This window comes from Neomonachus schauinslandi, chromosome 5, assembly GCF_002201575.2.
Source record: "Neomonachus schauinslandi chromosome 5, ASM220157v2, whole genome shotgun sequence".
Classification (NCBI taxonomy): domain Eukaryota; kingdom Metazoa; phylum Chordata; class Mammalia; order Carnivora; family Phocidae; genus Neomonachus; species Neomonachus schauinslandi.
The window spans coordinates 57,575,345-57,587,710 of NC_058407.1; the positions used below are offsets into that span (position 1 = coordinate 57,575,345).

Below are 12,366 nucleotides of genomic sequence, written 5' to 3' on the forward strand. Positions count from 1 at the left end.
CATGTCCTCTGTGAATAGTGAAGGTTTGACTTCTTCTCTGCCAATTTTGATATCCTTTACTTCTTTTTGTTGTCTGATTGCTGAGGCAAGGACTTCCAGGACTGTGTTAAATAACAATGGTGAGAGTGGACATGGCTGTCTTGTTCCTGACCCTACAGGAAAGGCTCTCAGTTTTTCCCCATTGAGGATGATATTAGCTGTGTCTTTCGTATATGGCCTTTATGATGTTGAGGTATGGTCCCTCTAGCCCTACTTTACTGGGGGTTTTTATCAAAAATTGATGCTGTACTTTGTCAAATGCTTTTTCTGCATCTACTGAGAGGATCATATGGTTCTTATCCTTTCTTTTATTAATGTGGTGTATCACTTTGATTTGCAAATATTTAACCACCCTTGCAGCCCAGTAATGAATCCCACTTATTCGTAGTGAATAATTCTTTAAATATACTGTTGGATTCGATCTGCTAGTATCCTGTTGAGAATTTTTGAATCAATGTTCATCAGGGATATTGGCCTGTAATTCTCTTTAGTGGGGTCTTTGTATGGTTTTGGAATCAAGATAATGGTGGCCTTGTAGAATGAGTTTGGAAGTTTCCCTTCCAGGGGCGCCTGGGTGGCTCAGATGGTTGAGCGTCTGCCTTCGGCTCAGGTCATGATCCCAGGGTCCTGGATCGAGTCCCGCATCGGGCTCCCTGCTAGGTGGGGAGCCTGCTTCTCCCTCTGCCTCTGCCTCTCTCTCTCTCTCTCTGACTCTCATGAATAAATAAATAAAACATTTAAAAAAAAAAAAAAAAAAAAAAAGGAAGTTTCCCTTCCATTTCTATTTTTTGGAACAGTTTGAAAGAATAGGTATTAACTTTTCTTTAAATGTTTGGTAGAATTCCCCTGGGAAACCATCTGGCCCTAGACTTTTGTTTATTGGGAGATTTTTGATTACTGATTCAATTTCTGTACTGGTTATAGGTCTGTTCAAATTTTCTATTTCTTCCTGTTTCAGTTTTGATAGTTTATAGGTTTCTAGGAATTTATCCATTTCTTCCAGATTGCCCAATTTTTTTAGCATAAAATTTTTCATAATATTCTCTCATAATTGTATTTCTGTGGTCTTGGTTGTGATCTCTCCTCTTTCATTTGTGATTTTATTTATTTGGGTCCTTTCTCTTTTCTTTTTGATAAGTCTGGCTAGGGGTTTATCACCTTTATTAATTCTTTCAAAGAAACCAGCTCCTAGTTTCGTTGTAGGTTAGGGTTTTCTTTTCCCTTGCCGCTTTAGGGATTCTTTCCTTATCTCTGTATTTTGCAAATTTTACTACAGTATGTCTTGGTGTTGGCCTGCTTTTGTTGATTTTGATGGGAGTTCTCTGTGCCTCCTGGATTTGGATGTCTCTTTCCTTCCGCAGATTACAGAAGTTTTCAGCTATAATTTGCTCAAATAAACCTTCTGTCTCGGGCGCCTGGGTGGCTCAGTTGGTTAAGCGACTGCCTTCAGCTCAGGTCATGATCCTGGAGTCCCGGGATCGAGTCCCACATCGGGCTCCCTGCTCGGCAGGGAGTCTGCTTCTCCCTCTCCCACTCCCCGTTTGTGTTCCCTCTCTCGTTGTGTCTTTCTCTGTCAAATAAATAAATAAAATCTTTAAAAAAAAAAACAAAAAAACAAAAAAAACCTTCTGTCTCCTTTTCCTTCTCTTCCTCTTCTGAGACTCCTACGATATGGATGTTATTACACTTTATGGAGTCACTGTGTTCCCTAAGTCTGTATTTGTGATCCAATATTTTTCTTTCCCTCCTCTTTTCAGCTTCATTATTTTCCATAATTTTATCTTCTACATCACTTAAATTTCTCTGCTTCTTCCATCCTTGTGGCCATTACATCCAGTTGGTTTCACGTCTCAGTTATAGCATTTTTTATTTTGGCCTGACTAGGTTTTAGGTCTTTTATCTCTGTGCTAAGGGACTCCCTGGTGTCTTCTTTGCTTTTCTCAAGCACAGCTACCTATCCTTAGGATTGTTGTTCTAAATTCTGGTTTAGGCATTTTTTTTTAATTTATGATTTCCTTATATCTGTTTTGATTAGATCCCTGGCCATGACCTCTTCTTGTTCTTTCTTTTGGGGTGAATTCCTCTGTTTTGGCATTTTGTCTAGGTCCCTGTCTTCTGTGTGTTATGAAAGCCTGTTAGGTTTCCTGCTCCTGAGAGTAATGGCTACGTTAAGAAGAGGTCCCTATACTGTCCAGGGCCTGGCACTTCAGGAAGTGTTTCTGGTGTGTGCTGTGTGCAGTCTGCTGTTGTTTTGGCTGCTCTTTCCCTCAGGTTAGTCCTCTGCAGAGCTTCTCCTTGCCTGCAGTGGGGAGTGTTTGGACCTTGTCCACTGTGTGGCAGGTTCCAACTAGATGTGCTTTGGTCAGCTTGTTAAAAGAGGTTAAATCCTATTTCCCCTAGAGCTCAAACTTTGCAGCACTCTATGGTCAGCAGACTTGGTGCGTGCAGGGGGTTTGTGCTGGGCTTCTGGGGGAGGGGCCCACTGCTACTCTGGCTCTCAGGCACACCTGCCCTAGTTCAGGGGGGTGGGGCTTGGTATAATAGGCTCAAGCCTCCAATGTCGGCACTGTGCTCATAGGGGAGGGGGCGGAGCTCACACCACCGCTGTTCCGGAAGCACTCACAGAAGAGTGAACAATCTCCCCTCATGCGTCCCAGGCATCTATTAGACCCCTGCTTTCACCCTGTGTCCGAGCCATCTGCTCACCTGACAGGGCAGTGCTCCTATGTTTTATCTCAAGTCCACTGGCTGGGTTTCAAAACTCCAAATTTTAGGAAGCCAGCGAGACATGGACCCATGCTAATCCTCTGGGAGAGAGTCTCGCTGCACTGTGGCTGGTGCCAATTTGTGCTAGAAGGGCAGTCACATTAATGCACAGGGGCTTGGAGTTAATGGTAAAGTGCAGCCAAAAGCAGTTGGGGGGCGCCTGGGTGGCTCAGTTGGTTAAGCGACTGCCTTCGGCTCAGGTCATGATCCTGGAGTCCCGGGATCGAGTCCCGCATCGGGCTCCCTGCTCGGCAGGGAGTCTGCTTCTCCCTCTGACCCTCCTCCCTCTCATTCTCTCTCTCTCTCAAATAAATAAATAAAATCTTAAAAAAAAAAAAAAAAAAAGCAGTTGGTTAAGCATCTGACTCCACTGCAGCTCAGGTCATGATCTCAGGCTTGTGAGACCAAGCCCCACATCAGCTCCACTCAGCGGGGAGTCTGCTTGAGATTCTCTCTCCCTCTCCCTCCAGCCCCCCACCACTCTCTCTCTCAAATAATCTTTAAAAAAAATAGTTATATGGGTATAAAAATTATAAAAATATGAAACACATGACAGAAATGGCTTGTAACTAATTAAATAAGAATCCATGCATCCATTCTTTTTAAGATTTTATTAATTTATTTAAGAGAGTGAGCGAGAGAGAGAGCACAAGCTGGGGGAGAGGCAGAGAGAGAAGACTCCCCACTGAGTGGAAAGCCCAATGTGGGGCCCAATCCCAGGACTCTAGGATCATGACCTGAGCCAAAGGCAGAGGCTCAACCGACTGAGCCACCCAGGTGCCCCCCATGAGTCCATTCTTATAATAAAAAAATAAAGGAGATGGAAATTTCAGCTTGTAAATATAAGTGCAATGAGGGAGTTAAAAATCACCAGTCATAATCATCACAGTAATAACTGATTTAAAAAAGAATCATTAATAATTCTAAAATTAGTAGGTAAAAGTTTGATGAGGAACAGGACATTTATATAATCTCAAAATGTCCTCACAAATTACTTATTAGTTACAAAAGAAAAAAATTAACTTTACAGAGGAGAAACTTGGCAGACTCTATTTTTTTTAAAGATCTTATTTGAGAGAGTGAGCAAATGAGAGAGAGAGAGAGAGCATGAACAGGGGAAGAGGGAGAAGCAGACTCCCCGCTGAGCAGAGTCCATTGTGGGACTCCATCTCAGGATGCTGGGATCATGACCTGAGCAGAAAGAAGACACTTAATCGACTGAACCACCCAGGTGCCCCTTGGCAGATTCTATTTTAACCAAAGGTTCAAACTTAACAACATCACCAATAATGAGATAAACTGACATCTATGTCCACTGATATGATGCACTGAGAGGGACAATATTACTTCTGTGGCATTTCTGCCAAATGCAAAACCTGGATCTGATCATGAGGACAGACTATACAAATGGGAGGATGCTTTACAAAATAACTAGTACTCTTCAAAAATGTCAGTATCATAAAAGATTTTTTTTTTGAAGTTAAGAAACTATTATAGGTTAAATGAGAGTACAGGGACATAACAACTAAATCAAAGTGTGATCTTGTATTGGACCAGTTGAAATGGAATGGATAACCTGTTTAACTACCGAAAACTACTACTGATAGTGTTCTGCCATCTGAGAGAACCAAAAAAATTAAATCAAAAACAGTGCAAGTAAAAAAGCAAGCAATAATTAACTAAGGAAAAAAAATGGTACTATAAAGGAAAAATACTTGACTGAACAGTAAGCAATATTCACACACTTAACCATGCAAACACTATTAATTACTAAAAATAAGATTTTATTAAAAATATGGGGATACAGGAAATGGTCAGGAAAGTGGTATAAATAAACTAATAGGAAAATCAACAGGATTTTTTTTTTTAAGATTTTATTTATTTATTTGACAGAGAAAGACAAGTGAGAGAGGGAACACAAGCAGGGGGAGTGGGAGAGGGGGAAGCAGGCTTCCCACGGGGCAGGGAGCCCGATGCGGGGCTCAATCCCAGGACCCTGGGATCATGACCTGAGCCAAAGGCAGACACTTAACGACTGAGCCACCCAGGTGCCCCTCAACAGGATTTTTCTTAATGGGAAATCAACTGAGAATGTCTAAACTTAATAAATTAAGAAATAACACTATATTATTTAGAAATACAGAGGTTAATATTGGAAGCAATAGCTAAAAGTTGAAAGCATTTACCTCTGAGGAGCAGCAATGAAGGGTGGGGAACTGCTGTTTTTTATTTTTAAGCTTTTGAGTATTAACTGAACATTTAACTATATGTGTGTATATTATTTTAATTTACAAAATTAAAAATCATTTATTTTTAAACAAGGAAGAAACATTGTCAAAAATAGCTGACAGAGAGAAGAAAGCAAAATGAAATATTTACTAAAAGTACCACAGTACCAAAAAAAAAAGTACCATAGTACAAATAAGGATACACAGGCCCTTTATTTCTCAATAGTCCTCGAGCAAGAGTGTATCATAGCACAGAACTATTCATTTACATAAGGAAATAATATCCAAACAAGCTGAACTGTTTTCAGTCTACTCTGTTTCATAGGCAAAGAATGATGTATTTTGGAAATATTCTCATCAAAAATGCTTAAAATAGTAAAAATTCAACACCTCAAGGAATAAGCTTTGGATATCTGGAATATAAACATGTTAGTTCCTAATAAGGATTACTGAGACACTAATTATCAGTTTCAGGCTTCTGTCTTCTTCATTTCAAGAGCCATCACACCAGTTTTCTTTAGACTGCCTGGGCTGGTTTGGGCCAAGATCTAGTCAATATGTAGTCTGACAGAGATGTGGGTAAATAAGATAGAGGAATGAAGAAAAACAGAGAGTCCCAGCCAGCTGAATATCGAGTGCGGGGATGCACAGATGTCAAAGCATGTTCCATGCAGTCAGTGACCAGGTTCAGGTTTGTGCTACATTTCAACAGCCCTTGTTTGACACCATCATAATCTGTATACAAAAAGAGAAAGGGTGGTCAGCAATCTTATTCCGTGTATTTTTTTTTAAGATTTTATTTATTTGTTTGAGCGAGAGAGAGCGAGCATGAGCAGTGGGAGAGGCAGAGCGAGAGGGAGAAGCGGGCTCGGAGAACGAGAAGCAGACATCCCCCTGAGCAGGGAGCCTGATGTGGGGCTCGATCCCAGGACCACGGGATCATGAGCTGAGCCAAGGCAGATGCTTAACTGACTGAGCCACCCAGGTGCCCCAATATTATTCCTTGTATTTTAATATTAAGATCCTGTTATACCAGGGTGCCTGGGTGGCTCAGTCATTAAACGTCTGCCTTCGGCTCAGGTCATGATCCCAGGGTCCTGGGATCGAGCCCCACATCAGGCTCCCTGCTCGGTGGAGAGCCTGCTTCTCCCTCTACCACTCCTCCTGCTTGTGTTCACTCTCTCACTGTCTCTCTGTCTGTAAAATAAATAAATAAATAAATAAATAAATCTTAAAAAAAAAAGATCCTGTTATACCCAGTCACAGAAGTCTAACTACATTTCATTTCTACAAGGATTAGGCTGATCAGATCTATGCTTCCCAGTGACAGCCACCAGCCAAATGTAGCTGTTGAACTCTTAAAATTTAGCTAGTATGACTAAAAACTGAATTTTTAAATTTTAATTAATCTTAGTTTTAAAACTCAAATCCATTACTGGAAAACGTTTTAGTATTTTTGGAGTTGTCCATGGATGAAAATAATTTACAGTGCTATCCAACAGAAATATAATGAGAGCTACATATATAATCTTAAATTTTCTAGTTGCCACTTAAAAAAAGGAAACAGGTGAAATTAATTAAGTTTAATAATACAGTTATTTAATCCTACATATCCAAAATACTATCATTTCAGTATTTATTATCAATATAAGGTATTTTTTATTCTTATAAGTAATGCTAGTGGCAACTCTAAATTTTCTTAATCTACAGATGAAGTATTTCCTAGGAAAATTTAGCATCCAAGTTTAGATATGCTGTAACTGTAAAATACACACCAATTCTCAAAGACTACTAAGAAAAATAATAATAAATACCTTATTAACAACTTTATATGGATAATAACTATGAATAATTTCAACTCCCTTAATTTTTTTTTTAAGATTTTATTTATTTGTCAGAGAGAGAGCGAGAGAGCATGAGCACAAGCAAGGGGAGTGGCAGGCAGAGCAGGCTGAGGGAGAAGCAGGCTCCCCACTGAGCAAGGAGCCCAATATGGGACTTGATCCCAGACCTCTGGGATCATGACTTGAGCTAAAGGCAAACGCTTAACCAATGAGCCACCCAGGTGCCCCTCAACTCCTTTTAAATCATGAAATATATATATCTTTTTTTTTTTAATGTTTTTATTTATTTATTTGAGAGAGAGAATGAGAGAGAGAGAGCATGAGAGTGGGGAGGGTCAGAGGGAGAAGCAGACTCCCTGCCGAGCAGGGAGCCCGATGCGGGACTCGATCCCGGGACTCCAGGATCATGACCTGAGCCGAAGGCAGTTGCTTAACCAACTGAGCCACCCAGGCGTCCTATATATATCCTTTTATATCTATATATACTTTGATGTATAGTCACTACAATAAATTCTATTTCCCTCTTAATTTCTATTGTCAAACTGTATGTATCCAGAAGGGGGAAAAATTCCCTAATACCCAGTTTAAAACCTTAGATGGGAAAGAGTTTACAACTGTGGCTGGCCCTCTGGCATGTTGGGAACTGTAGTTCCCTGGTTTGCTATGAGTTCTGAGAGGCTCAGGCACCGTTTTGTGCTAGCTTTTTCTTGATCCAGTTTTTCTCCCCTCTGCTATCGGTGACCCTCTTAGGCCGGATGCACCCAGAAGACGGTGCTGTAGGTTGGGAGTCTTCTGTCTGCACTTCCGTCTACCTTTCTTTCTCGGGACTACAGTTATCACTCAAAGCCAGTGACAGAGCCGCTGCCACCCACCCATCACAGGGTCCCTTTGTGAAAGGAGAGCTGCTCCCTTTGGCCTTGGCAAGCTGCTGACTCCTTTGTGTGAAGAAAAAGCATCACTGCCCCCAGGAAGATGGAACCCCACACCAATGTGCATGACTTACTTCTATGAAGATGGCTGCTTTGCCTCCACCCCCAAACTGCCTCCTCTTCCAGGTCATAAGAATGCCATTCTTACAAGAAATTGAACCATCTAGGGGCGCCTGGGTGGCTCAGTCATTGGGCATCTGCCTTCGGCTCAGGTCATGATCCCAGGGTCCTGGGATCGAGCCCCGCATCGGGCTCCCTGCTCCGCGGGAAGCCTGCTTCTCCCTCTCCCACTCCCCCTGCTTGTGTTCCCTCTCTCACTGTGTCTCTCTCTGTCAAATAAGTAAATAAAAATCGTTAATTAAAAAAAATAAGAAAAAAAAGAAAGAAATTGAACCATCTCTCTCCCATGAAGCTCCTGAGGGCTGCACATGGGGTCCAGTCTCTGGGGACAGCCAATAAAGCGCTGCAAAGCTGGTCCTCACCCACTTCCCCCTGCCCACACACGCCCTCCCTCCTCCCACAGTAAGACATGGAGTTTTGTGCCTGGGCCCTCTGTTACCAAAAGGGTAGACAATACTGAAGGCTGTACTTCAGTTGTGCAGGCCTCCCACACCAGCCCCGCCAAACTACAGAGGGGCACACGCAGAGGTTCTGGGCCTCTAACCATGTAATACCTCCCTAGTGCTCATGTGGCCTTGGCCCCAGGCTGTCCATATAACCTCTTCCTCAGCCATGACAGCCATCACCAAGCCAACCATGAGGGCGCTGGGCCCTTCCCAAACCCTTCCTGTCCTGGGAAGGCTTTGTTTAAGGAGCTTTGTTCTCAGAGGACCTGCTCATCATTCTTCACCAACCCTCTTTTCCCCTTCTCAGGCAAGGTTAGCCATTATCCTATCCAAAGAAAAGCTCACGGGTGTCAAAAAACTTCTGTCCATAGGCTTCCTTGATATGCACAGGGACTTCTTCCCAGGCTTGCTTTAGTTTCTCTAAGCACTGCTGTGGTTCTGTCATTCCGGTTCTGAAGTAGCCAGGTTCAACTATGCTGATTTTCACCCCAAAATGTTGAAGCTCACGCCTGAAAATAAAAACCCTTGAGTTAACTCTTTTGCTTGGAAGACACAATTTCTTTTCTTTTTTTTTTGTTTTTTTGGAAGACACAATTTCAATGCTCTCAGGGAGGAAAACAAAACAAGTGTATAAAAACATCTCTACTGAATATTTTAAAGGATAAAGAAATGGAGAGGAAAAGAAAAAAATTTTTTTAATATCCCTAGGTCCAACAATTGGGACAGAATTATACAAACTACCATAACCATTCAATTCTACATCCACACTTTTCACAGTTATTAAGTCCCTACCATGTGTTAGACAGTGGAGCCATGCAAGGAAGAATAAAGAAAGTTAGCATTTTTATGGCACCTACTGTGCTAAGCTTCTTACATGCACATCTCAGAAAATTAAGGCTCAGTTGTTAGCCTCAAAACGTTCAGTGGATGAATCCGACAAGTAAGCAAATAATTGTAACACAACTCAGAAGAATTATAAAGGAGAGGTATTCAAGGGGCTACATATGTAGAGAGGAGGAGGCAGATAGATTTTCTGAGGGAGTCAGGGAAGGCTTCAATGAGGAGAGAATGTTTCAGCTGAGGCTTGAAGGATAAAGAGGAAATTTCTGAGTGAAGAAAGGGGAAGAGCAAAATACCAGGTAGAGGGAACTGGACCTGCAAGAGCATGGGCCTCTGAAGAATTACCATGTATTCAAAGACTACAAGAGACCATTAATGGAATATGATGTGGGCATGAAAATTACAAGTCATTGGTCATTCTAGAACATTCAGGTTAGTTCAACAAACAGTTCCAAAATCCTTCTTAGGGGCTGGGTATGTACCAGGCACTGTGCTAAGTGCTGCCTTCACCAAGTGAAATAAGATGGCGTTGTGTCCCACAGGAGAGGTATACTCCAGGTGTTTAGGGGACAGTGATGAGGGGTGTTCCCTAATCTAGAGGTTGAAGTGGCCTCACTGGAGAAGGTGAAGCCCAAGCTGATGTCAAGGACAAATGTTTGAAATAACGGTCCAGAAGAAGGTAAAACACAAAGCATCATGACCCTCTAAAGCGGCAAGTGGTTCTCAAAGTGTGGTCCCCAGATAAATGGCAACATCAGCATCTGGGAGCCTGTTAGAAATACAAATTATTGGACTTTAGACCAGATTTATTAAGTCAAACTGGGGGGTGAGACCCGACAATCTGCGTGAATAATCCATCCAGCTGGCTCTGACGCATCCTAGAGGTTAAAAACCACTTTTCTAAAGGAAAAGATTCCCTTATCAAAGCAAAATCTAAAACCTTCCATGGGAGCCTCAGAGACTCTCCAGGTGCCCGTATGTGCTGGAGAAGAGAGAGGGCTGTGCAAGCCAGTGGTGCCTCTGCCCTAAAATTCCACTTCCCCTTGTAGCTTCCTCACGGTGATTCCCATCACACCAAGACGCCTGCATTCCCTTTAAAACTCCAGCTCATAAGTGGGACAGAACTTCCTTTCCCTGTTCAGCCTTAGCACGATTAAAGCACATGAAAATTTTCTAAAAGAATCTGTGATTTGAACATTGGAAGGACATTCTTTGTTCCTGGTCTGAGAATGAGTCAAGGGGTCTGAGTCACCAGTCGTGAGTGGTGGTAAATCAATAGGCAGCAGCCCCGTGGAGACAGACAGAAGGTCAGTTAGGCTGGAAGCCAAGCAAGGTGCTTGCCACATGGTGACAACTCATATGACTTCCTCAATTATTTCCCTATTCCCTTCCTAGGCAGATAATACAATATGCATATTATAAGAGACATCTACTAGTCATGGCACGTGGTAGGCTATATAATGGCCCCCAAAGATACCAGGTCCTAATCCCTGGAACCTATAAATGTCACCCTATGTGACACTTTGCAGTTGTGATTAAATTAAGGATCTTGAGACAGGGAGATTATGCTAGATAATTTGGGTGTGCAATCACAGCTATCTTTTTTTTTTAAGATTTTATTTATTTGAGAGAGAGAGACAGAGATAGCGAGAGAGAGCATGAGGAAGGAGGAGAGGGAGAAGCAGACTCCCTGCCGAGCAGGGAGCCCAATGCAGGGCTTGATCCCAGGACCCTGGGGTCATGACCTGAGCCAAAGGCAGACACTCAACCGACTGAGCTACCCACCCGCACCAGCAATCACAACTGTCTTTATAAGAGAGACAGAGGCAAATTTGAAGACCCATAGAGGAAAAGAAGGCAATATGAACTTGGGGGCAGAGATTGGAGTGATGTAGCCACAAGCCAAGGAATGCTGACAGCCCCCAGAAGCTGGAAGAGGCACAGAACAGATTCTCCCCTAGAGCCTTCAGAAGGAACCTGGCCCTGTCAACAATTTGATTTTGGCCCAATAACAGATTTCAGGCTTTGGCCTCCAGAGCTGTGAGGGAATAAATATGTGTTGTTTTCAGACACTGTAAATTATAGCAGCCATGGGACGCCTGGCTGGCTCAGTCGACAGAGCATGCGATTCTTGATCTTGGCATTGTGAGTTCGAGCCCCACGTTGGGTGTGGAGATTACTTAAAAAGATAAAATCTTAAAAAAGAAAAACTACAGCAGCCATAGGAAGCTAATACACAGTGCCTAAAATATTCACAGCTCATTCCCAAGTGTGAAACTGCCCTAAAGTCTGTTCCTGCTAAACAGGGAGTCTGTGCAGCAATATTTTGTGCCATGTGACCACCCCATCATGTCCCCAGCTAACTGGACCAGGGAGGGTACCTGGTGGGAGGAGAGCCCTGCTTAGGACTAGAGAGCAGCTCTGCCTGTTATTACCTGTGTTGTGACCATGGTGACTTACTAACCTCTGCACCCCAGTTTCCTCACACATACAATAAGGATAAAAATAATACCTTCCTCATTGGGTTGCTATGAAAATTGTGAGATGTAAAATACTCGCAACAGTACCTGGCACATAATAAGTGCACGAAAATGTCACAGAACAGGTCTCCTGACACACACAGAAAATAAACACAGCTAACAGAGTCCTCCCTCTTAGGAAGGAAAAGGTAAAGGTAAATATAAAAAGGAAGCAGCGGATAGAGCTACACAAAGCTGAAACAGTGCATGAAGAAAAGCCAGGAGGTAGTGGGGCGCCTGGGTGGCTCAGTCGTTAAGCGTCTGCCTTCGGCTCAGGTCATGATCCCAGGATCCTGGGATCAAGCCCCGCATTGGGCTCCCTGCTCCGGGGAAAGCCTGCTTCTCCCTCTCCCACTCCCCCTGCTTGTGTTCCCTCTCTCGCTGTGTCTCTCTCTGTCAAATAAATGAAATCTTAAAAAAAAAAAAGAAAGAAAGAAAGAAAGAAAAGATATACAGAGTAAAGCAGATGAGCGCCCAGAGAGAAAGAGTGTCACCATGGAGAGACAAGGACAGGCTCACTGTAAGGAGGAAAGAAGACAGTCATCTTCTCTTCAGAAATGAAATTTTTTTTTTTTAAGATTTTATTTATTTATTTATTTGAGAGAGAGGGAGAGAGAGCACACGAGAGGGGGGAG

At 42.7% G+C, this 12,366-nt stretch overlaps 1 protein-coding gene across 1 annotated transcript in view; it reads right to left on the reverse strand.

Moving 5' to 3' along the window:
• Positions 1 to 4,820: 4,820 nt before the first annotated feature.
• The window catches only part of LOC110577830 (17-beta-hydroxysteroid dehydrogenase type 6), a 35,170-nt gene continuing 27,624 nt past the window's right edge, over positions 4,821 to 12,366 (reverse strand). Inside the window, exons 4-5 of the mRNA XM_021687267.2 lie at positions 8,718 to 8,881; positions 4,821 to 5,768 (exon numbers count right to left, since the gene is read on the reverse strand). Coding sequence (XP_021542942.1) covers positions 5,551 to 5,768; positions 8,718 to 8,881 — 382 coding nt within the window. The 3' untranslated portion in view covers positions 4,821 to 5,550. The remainder of the gene's footprint in view (positions 5,769 to 8,717; positions 8,882 to 12,366) is intronic.